The sequence below is a fragment of the Pseudogymnoascus destructans genome (genome assembly GCF_001641265.1).
Source record: "Pseudogymnoascus destructans isolate 20631-21 unplaced genomic scaffold scaffold_6, whole genome shotgun sequence".
NCBI classification, from domain to species: domain Eukaryota; kingdom Fungi; phylum Ascomycota; class Leotiomycetes; order Thelebolales; family Thelebolaceae; genus Pseudogymnoascus; species Pseudogymnoascus destructans.
The window spans coordinates 1,159,685-1,178,401 of record NW_020167525.1 but is presented as its reverse complement, the minus strand read 5'-3'; the positions used below and the strand labels follow the sequence as shown (position 1 = coordinate 1,178,401).

The 18,717-nt window shown below is 45.5% G+C and overlaps 3 protein-coding genes across 3 annotated transcripts; 2 read left to right on the top strand and 1 right to left on the bottom strand.

The window, feature by feature from the left end:
* Positions 1 to 1,910: 1,910 nt before the first annotated feature.
* Positions 1,911 to 3,622, top strand: VC83_03507 (uncharacterized protein). Its single transcript, XM_024467153.1, has 2 exons — positions 1,911 to 2,047; positions 2,124 to 3,622. Exon 2 carries the CDS (start codon positions 2,320 to 2,322, stop codon positions 3,442 to 3,444), a length of 1,125 nt encoding a protein of 374 aa, XP_024326037.1. The 5' UTR covers positions 1,911 to 2,047; positions 2,124 to 2,319; the 3' UTR covers positions 3,445 to 3,622.
* Positions 3,623 to 3,756: 134 nt separating this feature from the next.
* VC83_03506 (uncharacterized protein) lies at positions 3,757 to 5,587 on the bottom strand. The gene is made up of 2 exons (XM_024467152.1): positions 4,435 to 5,587; positions 3,757 to 4,386 (listed from the first exon to the last, which is right to left on the bottom strand). Exons 1-2 carry the CDS (start codon positions 4,657 to 4,659, stop codon positions 3,829 to 3,831), a joined length of 783 nt encoding a protein of 260 aa, XP_024326038.1. The 5' UTR covers positions 4,660 to 5,587; the 3' UTR covers positions 3,757 to 3,828.
* A 3,314-nt stretch (positions 5,588 to 8,901) lies between these two features.
* On the top strand, positions 8,902 to 11,014 carry VC83_03505 (uncharacterized protein). The gene is made up of 5 exons (XM_024467151.1): positions 8,902 to 9,476; positions 9,533 to 9,613; positions 9,671 to 10,290; positions 10,356 to 10,535; positions 10,582 to 11,014. The coding sequence occupies exons 1-5, from the start codon at positions 8,958 to 8,960 to the stop codon at positions 10,874 to 10,876; spliced, it is 1,695 nt and encodes a 564-aa protein (XP_024326035.1). The 5' UTR covers positions 8,902 to 8,957; the 3' UTR covers positions 10,877 to 11,014.
* Positions 11,015 to 18,717: the final 7,703 nt, after the last annotated feature.

Below are 18,717 nucleotides of genomic sequence, written 5' to 3'. Positions count from 1 at the left end.
TGGCTGGTGTAGAAGATATGGCCAATTTTATCCTAGAATCGCGAGGAGGGAAACGTGTCAGAAGCTCTGGGCGGATCGATTCATACAATGACAACCAACTCTCAAGACGCGTTTTAATTGCACTTATGATTTCCAAAGAGCCTTGTGCGAAGGTCCTGAGCTTATTGGCACGTGGTTCCAGCTCGTAGAAAATATGCAGGCAAAATATGGCATTCAGAATTGCAATTTGCCCAGCTATGGTTGTTACACGCGCCGATCGACGTGGCAGAGGCAAAGCTGTTCAGCCAGGGAATCGAGAATGGGCTACAGCAATTGCTTGTATCAATGGCGATGGCTGGAGCGTTTCTCCATTTTTGGTAGTTCAAGGGAAAAATCATCTTGCAAATTGGTATACGGAGAGCAACTTGCCATATGACTGGGTGATCAAAACTACTAGCAATGGATGGACCAATAATGAAACGGGTCTGGAATGGCTTTAGCACTTCAATAAGCATACCAAAGCTCGAGCAAAGGGTCTATATCGGATGTTGGTCCTTGATGGGCATGAGAGCCATGAATCGGCCGAATTTCAAGAGTATTGCAAAAGCCATAACACTATAACTCTTGGATTACCTGCACACTCTTCTCACATTACCCAGCCACTCGATGTTGGGTGTTTTAGTGTTTTGAAGCGGGCATATGGTCAGCAAATCGAGACTTTTATTAAGGCTCATATCAACCACATCACTAAGGTCGAGTTCCTTTTAGCCTTCAAAGCAGCGTATTTGGAGTCAATGACAACTAATAATGCAAAGGCTGGATTCCGTGGAGCTGGCTTAATACCCTTTGACCCGCAGGCCATGATTTCGAAGCTAGATGTCAAGTTACAGACCCCTACACCAACCGGACCCCCTCTCACTAACGCTGATTCTTGGGTCTCTCAAACGCCTCACAACCCAACTGACGCTCTTTCACAGATAACTCTTGTTAAGAATCGGATTGCACGCCATCAAGGAAGCTCTCCAACACTGGTTTTTTAAACAGTTGCCACGTTGGCGAAAGGTACAGAGATATTAGCTCATGAGAATACTCTTTTGTTAGGTGAGGTTCGGACACTTCGAGCCGCAAACGAAGCCCTTAGCAAATGCCGTAGGGCTAAAAAGAACCATATCCATCAAGAAGGTGCACTTACTATAGAGGATGCACAGGATATTATTGCTCAAAAGCACGTGGATGAACAGGTTCGATGCGATTTGCATGTGGAGAGAAGCAATCGAAAAGAGGGGTAATCATCTTCACGGCGTTGTGGCACTTGTGGAGAAACAGGTCATAATGTGCGAACTTGTCAAGTCGATGTACATATGTCTGCTTCATCAGAATCCGAGTAGTTTTAATTAATTATATGTGTTGTGGTTGTTCAATTGTACTTGAAAGTGGTGGGGTAGTAAAAAAGTGGCCAGGGTCATGATATGGCCAGGGTCCTGATAAACCACGTTAGTCATGATTATTATGATTATTTGTGCTAACCCTAGTAGCGTGGCAATAAACTTCTCTACTAATAAAGATTATGTTTCCCTTTACATCTTTCTAATGTATTCGTAATGTATTAACAAAGCCATAATAATGAAGTGATTTTGCGACCAAACGTATAGAAAAGGTCCGACTATTTTGAGGGCGTGGTATCTAGAGCCGCAAAAGTTAGTAATCACTTTTCAATACATTAGGAATGTATACTGTATCCTTCAACTTTTCGGCCATCTTTGCGTCTTTGGTGGAGGTTATGCAAGGTTGTAGAGCTCAGAGAGAATGGGCGTAGGTGAAGCCGAGTCAGATGAGGTTGTGGGTGGTAAGTTAGGTTTAAGCGAGCCTTGGCAATTCATCTTGAGTTTATCCTAGCGTTCCCCCTGACCTGTATCCTCAAGATCGACTAGCCGCGAAATACAAAAGTGCGATCTAGGAACGAGCCGAGGTGTGGGCGAGAAATGCAGAAATTTCATTGGCGACAACTAGAAATTGCGTGCACTATACTTTCAATGGGCCCTACAAGCCGTGCTCGATCGGTGTTTCGGTGGGTTTCTGGCGCAAATGCCGCCCTGGGGATTGGTAAGTCAATGGTGAAGAAAGCTGATTAATCATCAAGAAAGAAGGCCATCAAGCATACTGTTGTCGCCAATGAAGAGTTAGTGGGGGAGTGGAGGAGGGGAGAGGGCCGGTTATAAGAACCCCTCCTAGGCCGGCAATAGAGATCAAGAGAATGAAACAAGATATAAGACTTGCCTTGGCCTGCTCATCACTCACCCAAGAACAACTCTCCCATCCACTCTTTTGCAAACCGCCACAATGACAGTCACTCAAAGCAACCTTTTCGCCCCCCTTTCCCTCGGCAACCACACCCTCCAACACCGCCTCGCCCTCGCGCCCCTCACCCGTTTCCGCGCGACCGATGCCCATGTTCCCCTCCCCATGGTAGCAACCCACTATGCCCAGCGCGCCTCTACTCCCGGCACCCTCCTCATCACCGAAGCGACGTATGTCTCTCCTGCCGCTGTTGGCTACAAACATGCCCCGGGAATCTACAACGCCGCCCAGATTGCCGCCTGGAAGCCCGTCACTAAAGCCGTGCACGCCCGTGGAGGTATCATCTTCAGCCAGCTGTGGGCTCTTGGGCGCACTGCGGACAAGGAGGGCGCCGAGAGTGAGGGACAGACCGTCAAGGCACCTAGCGCCATCGCGGCGCCCGGTGGTGCGCTTCCGGAGGCTCTCACGGAGGAGGAGATCCAGCAGTACATCCGCGACTATGCGCAGGCAGCGCGGAACGCCATCGAGGCCGGCTTCGACGGCGTGGAGGTCCACAACGCGAATGGATACCTGCCCCACGAGTTCCTGGAGGAAGTGAGCAACCAGCGCACCGATCACTGGGGAGGGAGTGTTGAGAAGCGCTTACGCTTCGGAATCGCGGTAGTCAAGGCTGTTGTTGAGGCTGTCGGTGCCGAGAGGGTCGGTATCAGATTGAGCCCTTACTTTAAGGGGTACGGAATGAACGTTGTTGATCCGACCGAGCAGTTCACGTACTTCGTGAATGAGCTGAAGAAGTTCAATCTCGCTTACTTGCATCTTGTCGAGGGCCGATTCGATGGAACCAAGGAGGAGAGGGACTCTGTTCGCTTCCTGGCCGAGGTATGGGGCAAGGAGAAGCCGTTGTTGATTGCTGGTGGATTCGACGGCGAGAGCGCGAAGGAGCTCGTGAAAGAGTATGAGGGATTCAAGCTTGTCGTTGTCTTCGGGCGCCACTTTATCGCGAACCCGGATTTGGTGTACAGGATCCGCGAGGGACTAGCGCTAACGCCGTACAACCGCAAGACGTTCTACAACGCCATGCAAGAAGAGGGGTACACCGATTATCCGTTCAGCAAGGAGTTTTTGGCTAGCAGAGAGGCGCCATTGAAGATTAAGAGCAAAGCTTAAGTGGGAATGGTTTTTGCATAGCGTGGGTACGGGAGTTTAGACTTGTTTTGCAATTTGATACCAAATTATATCGTTTTACAAATACTAGCAGTTAAGAATGTGGACTACGCTGAAGATCTAGCGGCTGAACAAATGTATAGCTAGCTAGCGTCTTGCCCACACATAAGAGAGAATATTCATGTCATAATATAAGAACGATATCTCCAGCCCGATGGAACTACAATTCATGCGAGCTGAAGTCATTCCTTCTGCATGATGGAAACTGCCAGCGTAGAAACCCGAAGCATTAAAGAATTACAATTGTCATTCTACCGCATCTTTCATCTGTCAGACATTCACATCTCCACCCTCCTCATCATACTCCCATGTATCTTCTTTCCTCTCTTAGTGCCCATATCTCATCCCTGCAACCCCAAACTCCCTTTCCCGCTCCCTCTCCCTCTCTCGCCTCCCCTCCGACGCCAACGACTCTCTACTAATCGTCCTCACCTGATTCGGTCCAAACGCCACCCTCCGCTTGTCAATCCGATCATTCGCCGTTAAATCGCTTGGCTCCTCCTCTCCCTCAGAGTAAAACACCAGCCTCTCCCTTGACCGGCTACGCGACGGGACCCTTGCCCCTTCACTTCCTCCACTATTTGCATCCCGAACGGATGGCGAGCGGTATCTGCGCGATTCGCAGCTCATGCGGGTAGGCGAGCGTTGTTGTCTCGAAGCCCGCGGCAACAGGAGGCGACGCGGCATGCAGCGAAGAACCGGAGTCAGAACTAGGTTGGTGCTCGCCTGGGAGACGAGAAGGGCGATAGACACGTGGCTCGTTGGAGGGAGTGTACTCTGTCGTATCGCGTGAGGAGTAACTGTATGTATCCACGCTTCCACTGGTTGCCGTCGAGACGCTCGGAGGTGTTGGTGCTGGTGGGAGGAGTGGTCGAATATTTGTGCCTGGTTTTATATTAGCATTTGTCTATGCGTGCTCGATACGATGCAAACCTTCATGATAACTCTGCTGGTCGACGCTTGCTTCAGAGCTCCCTGTTCCGCTCGGCAGAGCTGCACCGTCCAGATCGCGTGGTCGAATTCGCTGATACTTGGTGTGTTGACCGGTACGGCTTCTAGTCCGACTCCATTCTTCGGGGAAATACTCCGCAACATCATTATGGCCGATGAGCCTCTGTGAAGCTCGATGTGGTTTTCTGTCTTGGTCCGCCCGTTCATCCCTCAACTCTCCAACGGCCGATATAGATTTCTGTGGCCGATAGACATAGCGCTCGGTGACAACAAGCATCTCATCGTCTTTGAGGTTCTTCAACTCTTCTTGAATCCCAGGATGGGCACTGCGAACATTTTGTGGTGGCAAACTTTCCCGCTCCTTCCGTCTGGTTGAGGCGGCTTCACGGAATCTGGCCAGGGAATCCTCGGAAAGATAATCCTCCAAAGCCTGCGCTAACACTCTTCGTCTATGGACCTGTGACTTTGAGGATCTATGTCTCGAGCGCCCTGGTGAGCGATCTCTCTTATGAAGAGGTGCGCCGTCGCTGAGATAATACCTATATGCTTTCTCGGCGAGTCCCTCTAGATCCGAAGATTGCTGACTATCGTATTCATAGTGTTCCGAAAGTGGTTGAGCTTTACCGCGACGAGTCCTCCGCCGCTGAGAAGAACTTCTAGTCCTCCGCACAGATGCTAGCAACAACTCGCTGGACCTACGCCTGATTGGTTCTCTAATAGCCACTAGAGGGGATTGTTGCAGTTCATCGCCATCTCCTTTGAAATAAAGTTCCCGCAATTCGCGCACAAGTGTCGCGTAACAGTGATGGACGTTGGCGTAGCCACAGGTGCAGCAGCCGGAGCAGATTTATCATATTGTGAATGAAGATTGTAGCCAATACTGAGCACGTATCCCAAGTCGTAGGATGGACTGCTTCTCGCTTTGCGGCGGCTTGGGCGCACTAGACAGAGTTTCCGGTTAATTCTCTTGACACTGGTGTCGTCGCTCAGGAAAGGGTGCATTGTTTGCCTTTGATGGCCAGCACCAGGAGCGGTGCAGAAATTGGACCAAAGTGAACAAATATAACATTTTATAGGTTGCGGTAGGATTGGGAAGTGCAGTTGATGAGACGAAAGGTGAGGTTGAGGATGCAGGTGCTTAACTTACCAGGCAAGACAAAGTTGTTGATTTGTTGTGGTTAACGTACATGTATAGCGAAAGCGCCAAACAAGCGAAAGCGCCAAAATGATGCGGTGACCAAACCCCCCAACTAAATGTTAAATTCCTCAACAACAAAACATGCCCCATAAAAACGATGAAAGCCAATTAGTGCTAGCTATCCAGGCTATGCAAAGCGACCCAAAGTTACGCCTTCGAGTTGCTGCTAGGATCTATTCTGTGGACCACCGCAAGCTAGGTCGTCGTCTAGAAGGTGTACCTTCACGACGCGATATCCAAGCCAACTCACGGAAATTAACTAACCTAGAGGAGTCCGTCCTTGTTCAGTATATACTCGACCTAGCTGCCAAAGGGTTTCCTCCTCGGCTGTCTGTTGTTGAAGATATGGCAAGTCGACTACTTGCAACACGCGACGCGTCACGCGTTGGGTCGCGTTGGGCTTCAAACTTTGTTAAGCGGCGTGTAGAGCTCCAGACACGCTTTCAGCGCAAATACGACTACCAGAGGGCTAAGTGCGAAGATCCAGAAGTTATTAATGGCTGGTTTGAGCTTGTGCGTAACACAATTGCGAAATATGGTATCGATGAAGCAGATATCTACAACTTTGATGAGACTGGGTTTATGATGGGCGTTATCTCAACTGCTATGGTTGTAACAAGCTCAGACGGGCGGGCAAAAGCAAAGAAGGTACAGCCTGGTAATCGGGAATGGGTTACAGTAATCCAAGGCGTTAGTTCTCAAGGTTGGGCAGTACCACCATTTATCATTGTTGCAGGCAAAAACCACCTTACATCTTGGTATGAGAATAGTGGATTTTCAAGCGATTGGGTGATTTCTGTTACTGAAAATGGCTGGACTACAAACGAGAGAGGCATGGATTGGATTCAGCACTTTGAGAAGCATACAAAGGCCCGGAGTGTTGGTGGTTATCGCTTGTTAGTCCTTGATGGTCATGAGAGCCACCACTCAGATGAGTTTGAGGAGTACTGCAAGGAACACAACATTATTACGCTTTGTATGCCTGCTCACTCTTCTCATCTACTCCAGCCACTTGATGTTGGCTGTTTCGGCCCGTTAAAGCAGGCCTATGGTCGGCAAATTGAAGATATGATGCAGGCTCATATTTCTCATATTACAAAGGATGACTTCTTTCCTGCCTTCCACGCTGCATTTAACACTACAATGACGGAAAGTAACATTTGAGGCGGGTTCCGAGGGGCAGGGCTTCTTCCATTTGACCCTGAGAGAGTGATATCTACACTTGATCTTAAGTTAAGGACACCAACGCCTCCAAGCTCCCGCCCAGGTACTGCTCAACCTTGGGTTTCTCAGACACCAAACAACCCAATTGAAGCTATGTCACAGTCTACATTTATTAAAACTCGGATTTCACGCCATCAAAATAGCTCTCCAACCTCAATCTATGCAGCTGTTGACCAGTTTACAAAGGGTGCATCACAAATAATGCATCAATTAGCACTGCTAAAGGGAGAGAACCAAAACCTACGACAGGCAAATGAAGTACTAAGCAAGCGCCGGAGAGCTAGGAAAACACGACTACAGCAAGGAGGATCACTTAGTCAACAAGGGGCGCAAGAGCTACAGGATGAGAGGGATGTTGTGCAGCAGGTAGAGCAGGAAATAAGGGCAAGCCGTGGTCGGAAGCCAAGGGAAGAAACCCGTGCCCGTCGCTGTGGCAAGTGTGGTGAGACTGGGCACAATGCGCGCACGTGTCAGATTGTAATAGACACCTCTGAGGAAGAGGACTCCGAGTAGTTTCAATTGATTTCTAATGTTGTGGTAGATTTATCGCAATGTTTGTCGTGAGGGTAGATAATTTTGGCGCTTTCGCTTGTTTGGCGCTTTCGCTATACATGTACGTTATGCCATATACAAATATAATACGCATTCTTAATATTCCATGCTCACGGCTTGTCCTAACCCGCGCTCTGTCTGTGAGAGGCTATAATCGACGTAAGTATCCCTCTCTACTTTACTACTATATAGACTAATAATTATTAAGGGATTGCTATGCGGAAGCCTATTATCTCAGAGACAAATCGACAAAAGCGACTTTCATGGGCTATTGAACATAAGGATTGGGTACGGAATGATTGGAATAGGATACTTTGGACTGACGAGACGTGGGTAATGGGAGGCCGCCATACTCGTACATGGGTTACTCGAAAAGCAGGGGAAATGTGGGATGATACATGTGTTGTAGATAGAGTACAACGGAGAAGGTAAGAGACTCCTATTTACTATAGGATTTACTAACAATCCCTAGAGGTTGGATGTTCTGGGGCTGCTTCTCAGGTGGTCTTGGAAAGGGTCCTATACTATTTTGGGAGAAGGAATATGGGAAAATAGGAGCTGAGTCCTATATGGCTCATACTGTCCCTCTAATCCACGGCTGGCTACGCCTATACCCAGGCCTTACATTGATGCAAGATGGAGCTCCAGGTCATAGAGCAGGTGCAACATATGAAGAGTTGAGATCCCGTGGTATTTGCCCTATAGAATGGCCCCCGTATTCACCAGATCTCAACCCAATTGAACGGGTGTGGCATATTATGAAGAATTATCTACAAGATAATCATCCAGAACATATGTCCTACGACCAGCTCCGTGTAGCTGTTAAGGAAGCATGGGAGCAAGTTGGAGAAGCTGAGCTTAATGCTCTCCTTAATAGTATGCCTACACGTATGGCAGCAGTAATTGCTGCAAATGGTATGCACACAGAGTACTAGGCTTATAGTATAGTTTTATATAGGGGTTTAGGTATCTACTCTACTCATTATTCTACAGAATTGATTGCTCTCACACTCAAGTGTTCGTGACGCGTGAGAATCGGTACTTTGGCCAGAATTGCCAAACCAGCCTACGCAGGGGGCCCTAGCCCGACCCACTCACAAAACTTATGAACAACACCTCCGTATAGGGATTCTGCGAGGCATAGGGATCGGCGGGGTAATGCCCACGGACGCGACCCGTACTGACTCGACGTTGTCGAGTAAGTCAGCGACAACACAGTACTTGATATAGCGGCTAGGCCTCCCTCTAGCTTTGTTCTAATATTCTAGATCTTTTGAAGCTCTAGCTAAGTATTCCTTTACTATTTATCATATGAAGGCGAACCGCTGGTTCTGGCCCTAAACGCTGAAACTCGACATATCATGTGACCACGCCCTAGTGGTTAGAGGGTCCGTGCCATTAGCGGTCGCCACATGTACAGTATCACATGTATCAGGCTAAACCCCGCAGAATGGATTCTAAGTTATGTCCACCTACTTCTTCACACAACGCGTTTCTGAATTTCTCGTCTTTTTGCAAATAAGAGCTCTTCATGGCCAGTAAGACTTTTGAGGAGGCCCTCGCGGCAGCGGAGAGATTTGCAGAAGGCGAAAATGTTGGAAAGAGAGGCCCGTGGGACGAACTTGCGTCCTGGTATTGGGGTTTATGGGATGAGCTCAGCAGCACCATCTCGCCAGACGGGCAAGATGGTCATGGAACGCAACACAATACGATGTACAATACCGAGCATAACATCGACAGTGGCAGCTCCGCAATGACCGAGTCTATGTCTCAAGGGATGGGATATGGCTCAGGTCAGGAACAGCCAATTCCGGACATTTGGCCAGGCATCGACGAAATGGAGGGTTTGGGCCAAGACAACCCTTTTAACCTTCCTCCCAAATTCTTTCGCGATGAGCTCGTCATCCTCTACTTCAAGCATGTGCACCCACTATGCCCAGCCTTTGACGAAGTTGAATTTCACAACGCCTACTACCGTAGAGGCGACATGGCATTCTTGAAAAACATTACCTTGGTGGAGTTTCAAGCTCTACTATTTGCGGGCGCGATGGTAACTTCACACCCCAGAGATCAGAAAGCCCTATCGCGGATACTAAGCCATATTAGCACCTCAACCACGAGCAGATATGCAAAACAAAATACGCCTCGATAATTGAGTGCCATAGCCACCTTTTTGAGGCGGCCAGAGTAAGTTCGGTGTTCCAATTTTGATAAAATTCCCAGATAATAACAATATCCTGTTAGAAAACCTATCACGCATCCGCCAAAGAATCGCCAATTAGTCGTGCCAGAGCAGCCATCTTGCTTAGCTTTTGGAGTCCTTTCAGTGCCGAGGAGCAGTCAAATTGCTACTGGGTCGACCAGGCATTTATACATGCTCGAGCAGCCATTTTACAGGAGCTAGATTATGCACATATATTCGTCAGTCCGGGCCGAAGGAAAATTATCTGGTGGTGCTGCCAGCTTCGCAACTCCATGCTAGCATTTGCTCTCCGGAGGATCAATCGCCTGCACACAGAACCATTGACTCAGATTATTGTGACTCCGGAAGATTTTGGAATGGAGTCAGCAGAGCCATGTTTTATGAGCCCTATTTCCAAAACGCTGTCAATCGACAACTTCGTCAAGCAGTGTGAACTTAGTCGTGTTATGGCGAGGATTATGATGTTCCAAGGAAGTCTGGGATATGCGAAATATAATGATAAGCGTCGTAACGTCGATGTCAACGAGATTATGGAGGTAATATCGTTTCATTCCGAGGTGACAGCATTGAGGGGGGACTTTGAATTCTCCCTTGATATTTCTCAGAAGATGTCCATGGACAGGTGTGATGTACCTTGCCAACTATCCAAGATAATTGCAGAGTAAGTTGATGTGTTGAGGCGGTCCCCACTGTGGTCGAATATGGCTGACTTCGGCTTCCTGGTAGTTCCGTCATTGCGGTGCTGTACTTCCCATACACACACCTCAACCCTTACAACTATACCCTTCCAGCTAGCAAGTTCATTGAAGGCGCGGTGCAGGAGGTTATGGACTCGGCTTCACGTATAGCCAGAAGCGCGGAGGATTTGCTATCCCAAAGCGATAATAATAGCATCCCACTAGCACTGTGAGTAATCATTTTGCCATAATGGGGCAAATGCTAATATTAACAGTGGGGCGTATATCACATTTCCGATTGTACTCAAGCTTACCTTGCTGGGAGATACAAGGAAGCCCAGCGACTCGGCAATAGATCTGCAAGAGATGCGCAGTCTCATGAGAGTACTCTACATTCTCAAGAGCCGCTTTAGTGGTGGACAGTTTGTTTCCAATGTCATTGACGCTGTTATCAAGCGAGTAGTTCATGGGGACGATGACAACGAACCCGGGCAGCTTTTATCTCTTCTTCATGATGCTGCAGGCTATATACAGGAAGATGTGGACCGTGAACTTGTAACCATTACTTAGGGTTGGGGCAACATGGGTTCGGAGTCTCCTCGGCGTATGGCGTTTATGTTATGCGTTAAAGCAATGGAGCTATGGGATAGATTCACGACGACATGACATATTTTTATGATTTATTTAAAACAATTTAGATGAAACCAGTCCTACGTATGCCATGGCTGTTGTGCGTGAGCCTATCATCAAGGAGACAATGTTGACCAATTGCCACACATACGTCAGTACACCAGAGTAGTAATATCCCAAGGTACTGCCAGCAATTCGCTGTGGAGTTAACTCCAGGGTTTCCTCTATGCAACCTTAAACATAATTATTTTATGCCCGTACTAAATCTGTATGCTCACCCTCGGCAATCAGCCTTGCAGGGTTCCCCTCATTTTCTTCCACATACCCACCCATCACCCCGCACCGCTGTCGTGCTTTACCCTATCAGTTTAAGCGTCGGTGTCCGCAGCGACCAGCTACGGATGGTCGGCGAAAACAAAATGAGACGCATCAACTAAGATAGACTCATAATATAACTTGTAGTTGTACTCCGTACAACTACTAACGTATGCAAAATCAAGAAATTTGCAAGGTAATAACTCAACAACAGCTTAATAATATATATTAAAAGTGTATGTTTCTAGCTTTTTATACTTCGTTGAATTCCTACCTAATTATCTAGGAATAATCTATGCATTAATTCTTGAGATATTAAGTGTAAGCGCTGATGTAGGCGCTGAAATTTACACTAGGCCGTTATATCTCAATATCTATGGTTCTAATTGCTCTAAAACTGCATGTAAACAAATCTACAGTAAGAGTCCCGCTAAGCCGATGCTTAGTAAGGCGATGTTCGTGATAATGTGATTTTTTTTCTCATCCTAATTCAAAACACATTGACTGGTATCATCAATATTGCTCCATTACCACCTAAATATCGCCTTATCTAATGGTCTATTAGACAATTTGGCTGAAATGCCTCAAAATAAGCCCATTACTATTAAGTAGCGTTACGCACTAAGAGAGTGGCATTCTTAACAATACCCTCGACTGTCACAAAAGGCCTGTTAACGGTGGTTTAAGGACAAATACAACAGTCAATCAACAGTCTTAGAGTCACTTAGCAAGCATTTTGACAGTGTCGACAACTCCTTAGCTATCTCAACAGCTGCTCGACTCTGCACTAGAACATGGCCTGACCTTGAAGAGATCCTTTTTGCTTGGCAAAAGCAGATTGAAGGCAAAGGCGGAAACACAAGTAGAGGGGCTTTGAAGGAATGGGCAAGGCAGATTTGGCAGCAACTTCCACAGTATTCAACGCAGCCTATACCTGATTTCTCAGTTGGTTGGCTCTCTCGATTCAAGAAGCAACACAACATCCGACAGTATACAAATCATAGCAAGGCAGGATCTGTTAGCAAGTCTACAGAAGAGAATATGAAGGCTTTACAAACTCTAGCTGGAGAATATCAAGAGGAGGATATATACAATATGGATGAAACAGCATTGTTTTGGCAAATGGTTCCATCTAGAGGTCTTGCAACACAATCACAGCTAGGAATCAAGAAGAATAAAGATTGAATAACGTACATGTATAGCGAGCGGGCCAGCATAGCGAACGGGCCACTAAACCTCCACATGCATTCTTTACCACGGTCGCAGTCTAAACCACAATGCCAAATCAATTGAAACTATATAGAATCCTCTTCTTCAGAGGTTACTACTACTACCTGACAGGTTCGTGCATTATGACCGGCCTCACCGCAAACGCTACAGTGCTGGGCGCGTACTTGAGCCCCCTCCGTACGACGACCACCACGACTTGTTTCCTCCTTCAACTGCTCATCCACATTCTTCTGAGTTATCAGATCCTCTGCTTCCTGCATACTAAGTGATCCTCCTGCCCGTAGACGTACTTTTTTAGCCCTCTGGCGTTTACTAAGTACCTCATTTGCTGTACGAAGGTCCTTTAGCTCAGCCCGCATCAACACAAGCTCGTGTGCCATCTTCGACATACCTCTTGCCTGGGCGTCAATCACGTCGTACATATGGGTTGGGGAGCTATTTTGATGCCTAGCGATCTTATTCTTAATGGTGGTTGACAGTTGAGTGATCTCGGACGCTGTCTTAGGGGTCTTTGTAACCCAAGATTGAGCTGTCCCTGGGCGTGTGTTCAGTGGCTCAGGTGTCATTGGCTTTGGATCTAGCTGGGAAAGCACAGCTTCGGGGTTGAGAGGGACAAGACCAGTCGCTCTAAAGCCTGCTCGTACGTTGTTTTCAGTCATAGCTATGTTGAAGGCCTCTAAAAACGCGTCGAAAAAGTCGTCCTTCGTGATGTAAGTGATTTGCATCCGCATCATCTTCTCAATTTGCTTCCCATACGAAGCCTTGAGCGGGCTAAAACAACTGACATCAAGAGGCTGGAGGATATGAGACGAATGGGGAGGCATACAGAGCGGTAGGATACTGTTAGTCTTGCAGTAGTCGTCGAATTCGGTAGAGTGGTGGCTTGTATGACCGTCAAGGACTAAGAGGCGATAAACACCTTTCGTACGAGCCTTTGTGCACTGATCAAAGTGCTTGATCCAATCTAAACCAATCTCATTTGTAGTCCAGCCGTTGTGTCATACTGACATTCGTTGCACTCAGTTTGCTATCAAACTCAAGAGCAAACTTAGAAATCTCCTCCTCAAACCTACAAGTCACCATACATATCTTGGCTTATCACACCAACAACAGAAGCAATACTACTCAACGATTGCTGCAAAGTCTTCTACTACATCTGTTTATGCTACATACATCACGGCATATCATTTGAACACTCATTGAACAAGTTATTAAGAAAATCTCCTCCTTAAGGGGGTGGGCCAATACTACCACATGGCATATATCTACCAACTAGAGGCCTAGGAACATGAACGATAGCTCTAGAAGCTTCTACAACCCTCTATGATTAATTACACGTCATCGCTCCTTAGTTACCCACAAGATTGGTTAAGTTATGACATAATTTATCTATAGGTACTCTGACCTTGGACCTCCTTTTCACTTCCTATAGGCTAGGAACCCAAGAGATGGTTCTATGGGATTCTCTTACGTTCACTACATGATTAGCAAGCTAGTTGTGGGTCGCACTTGATTTCTAATACATTTACCAAGCCTGGTTAGTCATGGAAAGTCATGGAAAATGAGAGAACTACACTCCTTTGGCATAAATAGGATTGCCCTTTCCTTAAGAAAGGGCAAGCAGGCAATACAGTAAATCGACTAGCACATACTTCTACGTCTTTTCCAAGCTTCCAAGCATTGATCTTGTTATTCTCTGTTTTTGAAAAGTCAGTGAGGTGCTAACCTCTGACTTACCCCTGAGTTCTCAGACTCAACATTTGTTGCAACTTGTCTAAACCACTTCACCACATCATACACCTGATTGCTGCGTTGTGGAATAGTCTAAGCTACAACCCTTTGGCTCTGTTTCCTAAGACAGTGTGTTGTCTTAGTAAATTCATCCCTTCCTTGGGTGGCTAGATTCTCATATCTGGTGCACCCACCATTACACGTTGGTACTTGTATGGATCCTCCAATCGCTCGGGAATCGGCCGTTCTGATACCAAGATGTGAGGTGGAATTTGCCCTTCACAACCATGTACAGAGGTAGTGTCCAGCCAGTCGCGCATACTCCCTGGATCACTGTAACAAACTCTCGATTGCCTGGCTGCTTCGTACGAGGCCGAGAACTTCGTTCAGAGCTTGTAACAACCTTTGCGCTCGAGAGCATGCCCATTAGAAACCCAGTCTCGTCAAAGTTATAGATATCCTCCTCTTGGATGCCATACTTAGCAATCATGTTCTGTACAAGCCGGAACCACGCGTTTACTACGTCCGGATCTTCGCATTGGGCCCTCTGGTAATCGATTCGACGCCGAAAACGCGTGGTAAGCTCAGGGTTGCGCTTGACAAAGTTCTCTGCCCATCGTGGTCCAACATGCGACACGTCACAGTCTGTACGGAGGCGATCGGCCATTTCTCGAACGTCTTCGAGCTGGGGCTGAAATCCTCGCGAATCTAGGTCGAGTATCCGATCGACAAGCACCTTCTCTTCTAAATTGGTCAACTTCCTCGAGTTGGCAGAGATATCGCGTCGTGATTTCCGTCCAGCTTGTCGGCATTCGAGGGTCGTACGGGCAACTTGGTAGACTTTAGCTGCAGCTCGAATCGAGAGATTAGGGTCTCTTTTTAATGCCTCGAGAGCAAGGACAATACGGCTTTCGTTTGAAGAACATTCCATCTTTGATGGTTGTGAAAATTGATGTTAGAGGTAAGAAGTTGTGAAAAGTGGGTGGAGTGGCCCGTTCGCTATGCTGGCCCGCTCGCTATGCATGTACGTTAACTCTTGTTTTCTGCATTAATGTAACTAGTACTAATCGCTTTCCTGTTTGGATAATTAGTAAAGCAAAGCAACCTTGTGCACTTCAGAATATCAATGTCTTAACAATGGGTGGAGAGTGGCAGTGGAACAAGAAAGTCTAGATGAACACAACTTTGATGAAGGAGTGGTTATAAGCCTTCTATCAACATATTAAAACATCTCGAACTGTCCTTCTCTCTATAGATAACTTCTCTGGCCATTATTGTGGTCTTAAACTCAACCCTCTACCTCTAAATATTCAAATCTACTAGCTTCCTCCTAATTTAACAAGTCAATTTCAACCTCTTGATTAAGGAATTATACAGTCCTTTAAAGCTTATTATCGTTGACAATGGCTCTCATTTATGTTATAATGCTTTGATTCTAACATTGATCCAGTTCAATTAATGAACCTTCATCTTGCTATTTGATGGACTTTGCGAAGCTGGAATCTACTTACAAAGCACAGCAATATATAATTGCTTTTGAAAAAGCACACTTTTAACTACACTACTTGCTCTTTTAACACTAATTAATCCTCTAAATGTATCCAAATTATATAACAGCATTACAAGAGCTAGAAATATACAAGATGCAATGGCATTACACAATTTCTTAAATCGTAATGAGGAAACACAGGCCTAGAACAATGATACTGAGGCACTAACAGAGGAGGAGATTTTACAAGATATTATATCAAGTCATCTAAGTCAATATAATGATGCTCAAAATGAAGAAGAAGAAGAAGCAACCTTAGAGTGGCCTATAGCTTTAATACAGGCTGCTCGGCAGGCTGTTCAAATTCAAATTAAGTTTATAGAAAGTCGAGATGATATCTCAACAGCACAATTAAGAACTATTGAGCGATATGACGTAGATTTAGAGGCATTAGATGTTAATGGCAGAGTTCAAAGCAGTCTAGATAGTTGGATTATATAAGCATTCAGTTGTGCAATATATTAAGGCAATATCAAATTAGTGGCTAGATTCCATCGGCTTAGCAGGACTCTACTGTATGTGTAACGTGCACTACCCCCCTCCGTACACCCTATAAACTTTAACACGTGTTTTCTCAACCACCCCTAATGGAAATTCAATCGTAAGAAGCACAAATCATTCTAGCTATTGAGGCTATTCGCTCATCTAAAAAAAAAAAGTTGTCGCTCTGCTGCAAAGATCTATAATGTCCCCAAATCTACCCTTTGTAATAGAATGGCTAGCTAAACAACTTGACACAATCTCAGGCCAACTGTCAAAAATTGACAAAGCTAGAGGAGGAAGTGATTATTCAAAGGATACTTGATATGGATACTAGAGGATTTGCGCCCCAGCTTGCTAATGGAGAAGATATGGCGAATTTTATCCTAAAATCATAAGGAGGAAAGTGTGTTAGAATGCACTAGGCTCATCGATTCATATAACGTTAACAAGAGTTGAAGACTCACATTTACAACTTTCAAAGGGCCTTGTGCGAAGATCCTAAGTGTCATACTGACATTCGTTGCACTCAGTTTGCTATCAAACTCAAGAGCAAACTTGGAAATCTCCTCCTCAAACCTACAAGTCCCATACATATTTTGGCTTATCACACCAACAACAAGAGCAATACTACTCAACGATTGCTACAACCATCTATGATTCATTACACATCATCGCTCCTTAGTTACTAGGCCGATATTACCACATAGCATATCTCTACAACCCTCTATGATTCATTACATGACATCACTCATACTACCACATGACATATCTCTACCAACTAGAGGCCTAGGAGCATGAACGATAGCTCTAAAAGCTCCTACGAACCTCTATGATTCATTACATGTCATCGCTCTTTAGTTACCCACAAGATTGGTTAAGTTATGACATAATTTGTCTGTGACATAATTTGTCTATGACATAATTTGTCTATAGGGGTACTCTGACCTTGGACCTCCTTTTACTTCCTATAGGCTACGAACCTAGGAGATGGTTCTATGGGATTCTCTTACATCGACTACAGTTACCAAGCCTGGTAAGTCATGGAAAGTCTTGGAAAATGAGAGAACTACATTCCTTTAGCATAAATAGGATTGCCCTTTCCTTAAGAAAGGGCAAGCAGACAATACAGTAAATCGACTATCACATACTTCCACGTCTTTTACAAGCTTCCAAGCTTTCATCTTGTTACTCCTTGTTTCTGAAAAGTCAGTGAGGTGTTAACCTCTGACTTACCCCTGAGTTCCCAGACTCAACATTTGTTGCAACTTGTCTGAACCACTTCACTACATCACACACCTGATTGCTGCGTTGTGGAATAGTCTAAGCTACGACCCTTTGGCTCTGTTTTCTAAGACAGTGTGTTGTCTTAGTAAATTCATCCCTTCCTTGGGTGGCTAGATTCTCACATCTGGTTCACCCACCATTACACTAAGCTAATTAGCACATGGTTTCGACTAGTAGAGAATATAAAGGTGAAATACAGCATTCTTAACTACAATTTCTACAACTTTAACATAACAGACTTTATGATGGGCGTAATCTGCCTAGCTATGGTTGTTACACACGTTAATCAATGTAGTAGAGGCAAGGCAGTTCACTAGGCAATTGAGAATGGGCTATAGCAATTGCTTGTATTAACAGCGAAGGTTAGAGTGCGCCTCCATTTTTGGCAGTTTAAGGAAAGACTCATCTTGCAAATTAGTATACAGATGGCAGTCTCCTACACAACTAGGTTATCAAACCTATAAGTAACAGATGGACAAACAATGAGATGGGTTTAGAATGAATATAACACTTTAATAAGAATACTACTACTCAAGCAAAGGGTCTATATTAAATGCTTGTTCTTAATAGGCATAAGAATCATGAATCAGCTGAATTCTAAGAGTATTGCAAGGCACATAACATTATCACTCTTTGTCTACCCCCTTACTCTTCTATCTAACCTAGTCAATTGATGTCGGATGTTTTAGTGTGCTAAAGCAGGCATATGGTCGCTAGATTAAGTTTATATAATACTGCTTCCTATCTAAAAGGATGCATAGAGGTTTCTTACATAAGGTTTAACTTAACAGAGGAGGCAGGGGATTAGACATGAAGGCTTTCTAAGTAACACGTTATAGCATATAAAAAATACTATATTAAGTTGAGCATGAAGATCCTATCTAAGGAAATACTATCAGGTTGGGTCATGTGGCACTTGCCCCTATAACCTCTCTATGACTCATCCATTCCTTGTCTTAGCGCTACTAGTAGAGTAGGCTGTAACAACAAAGCGTAATAATGTTATGTTCTTTATAGTACTCCTTAAACTTGTCTAAGTAGTGGCTCTCATGACTATTAAGGACTAAGAGGCGATAACCACTAACGCTCTAGGTCTTTATATGCTTCTCAAAATGCTAAATCTAATCCATGCCTCTCTCATTTATAGTCTAGCCATTTTTAGTAACAGTAATGACCTAATTGCTTAGGA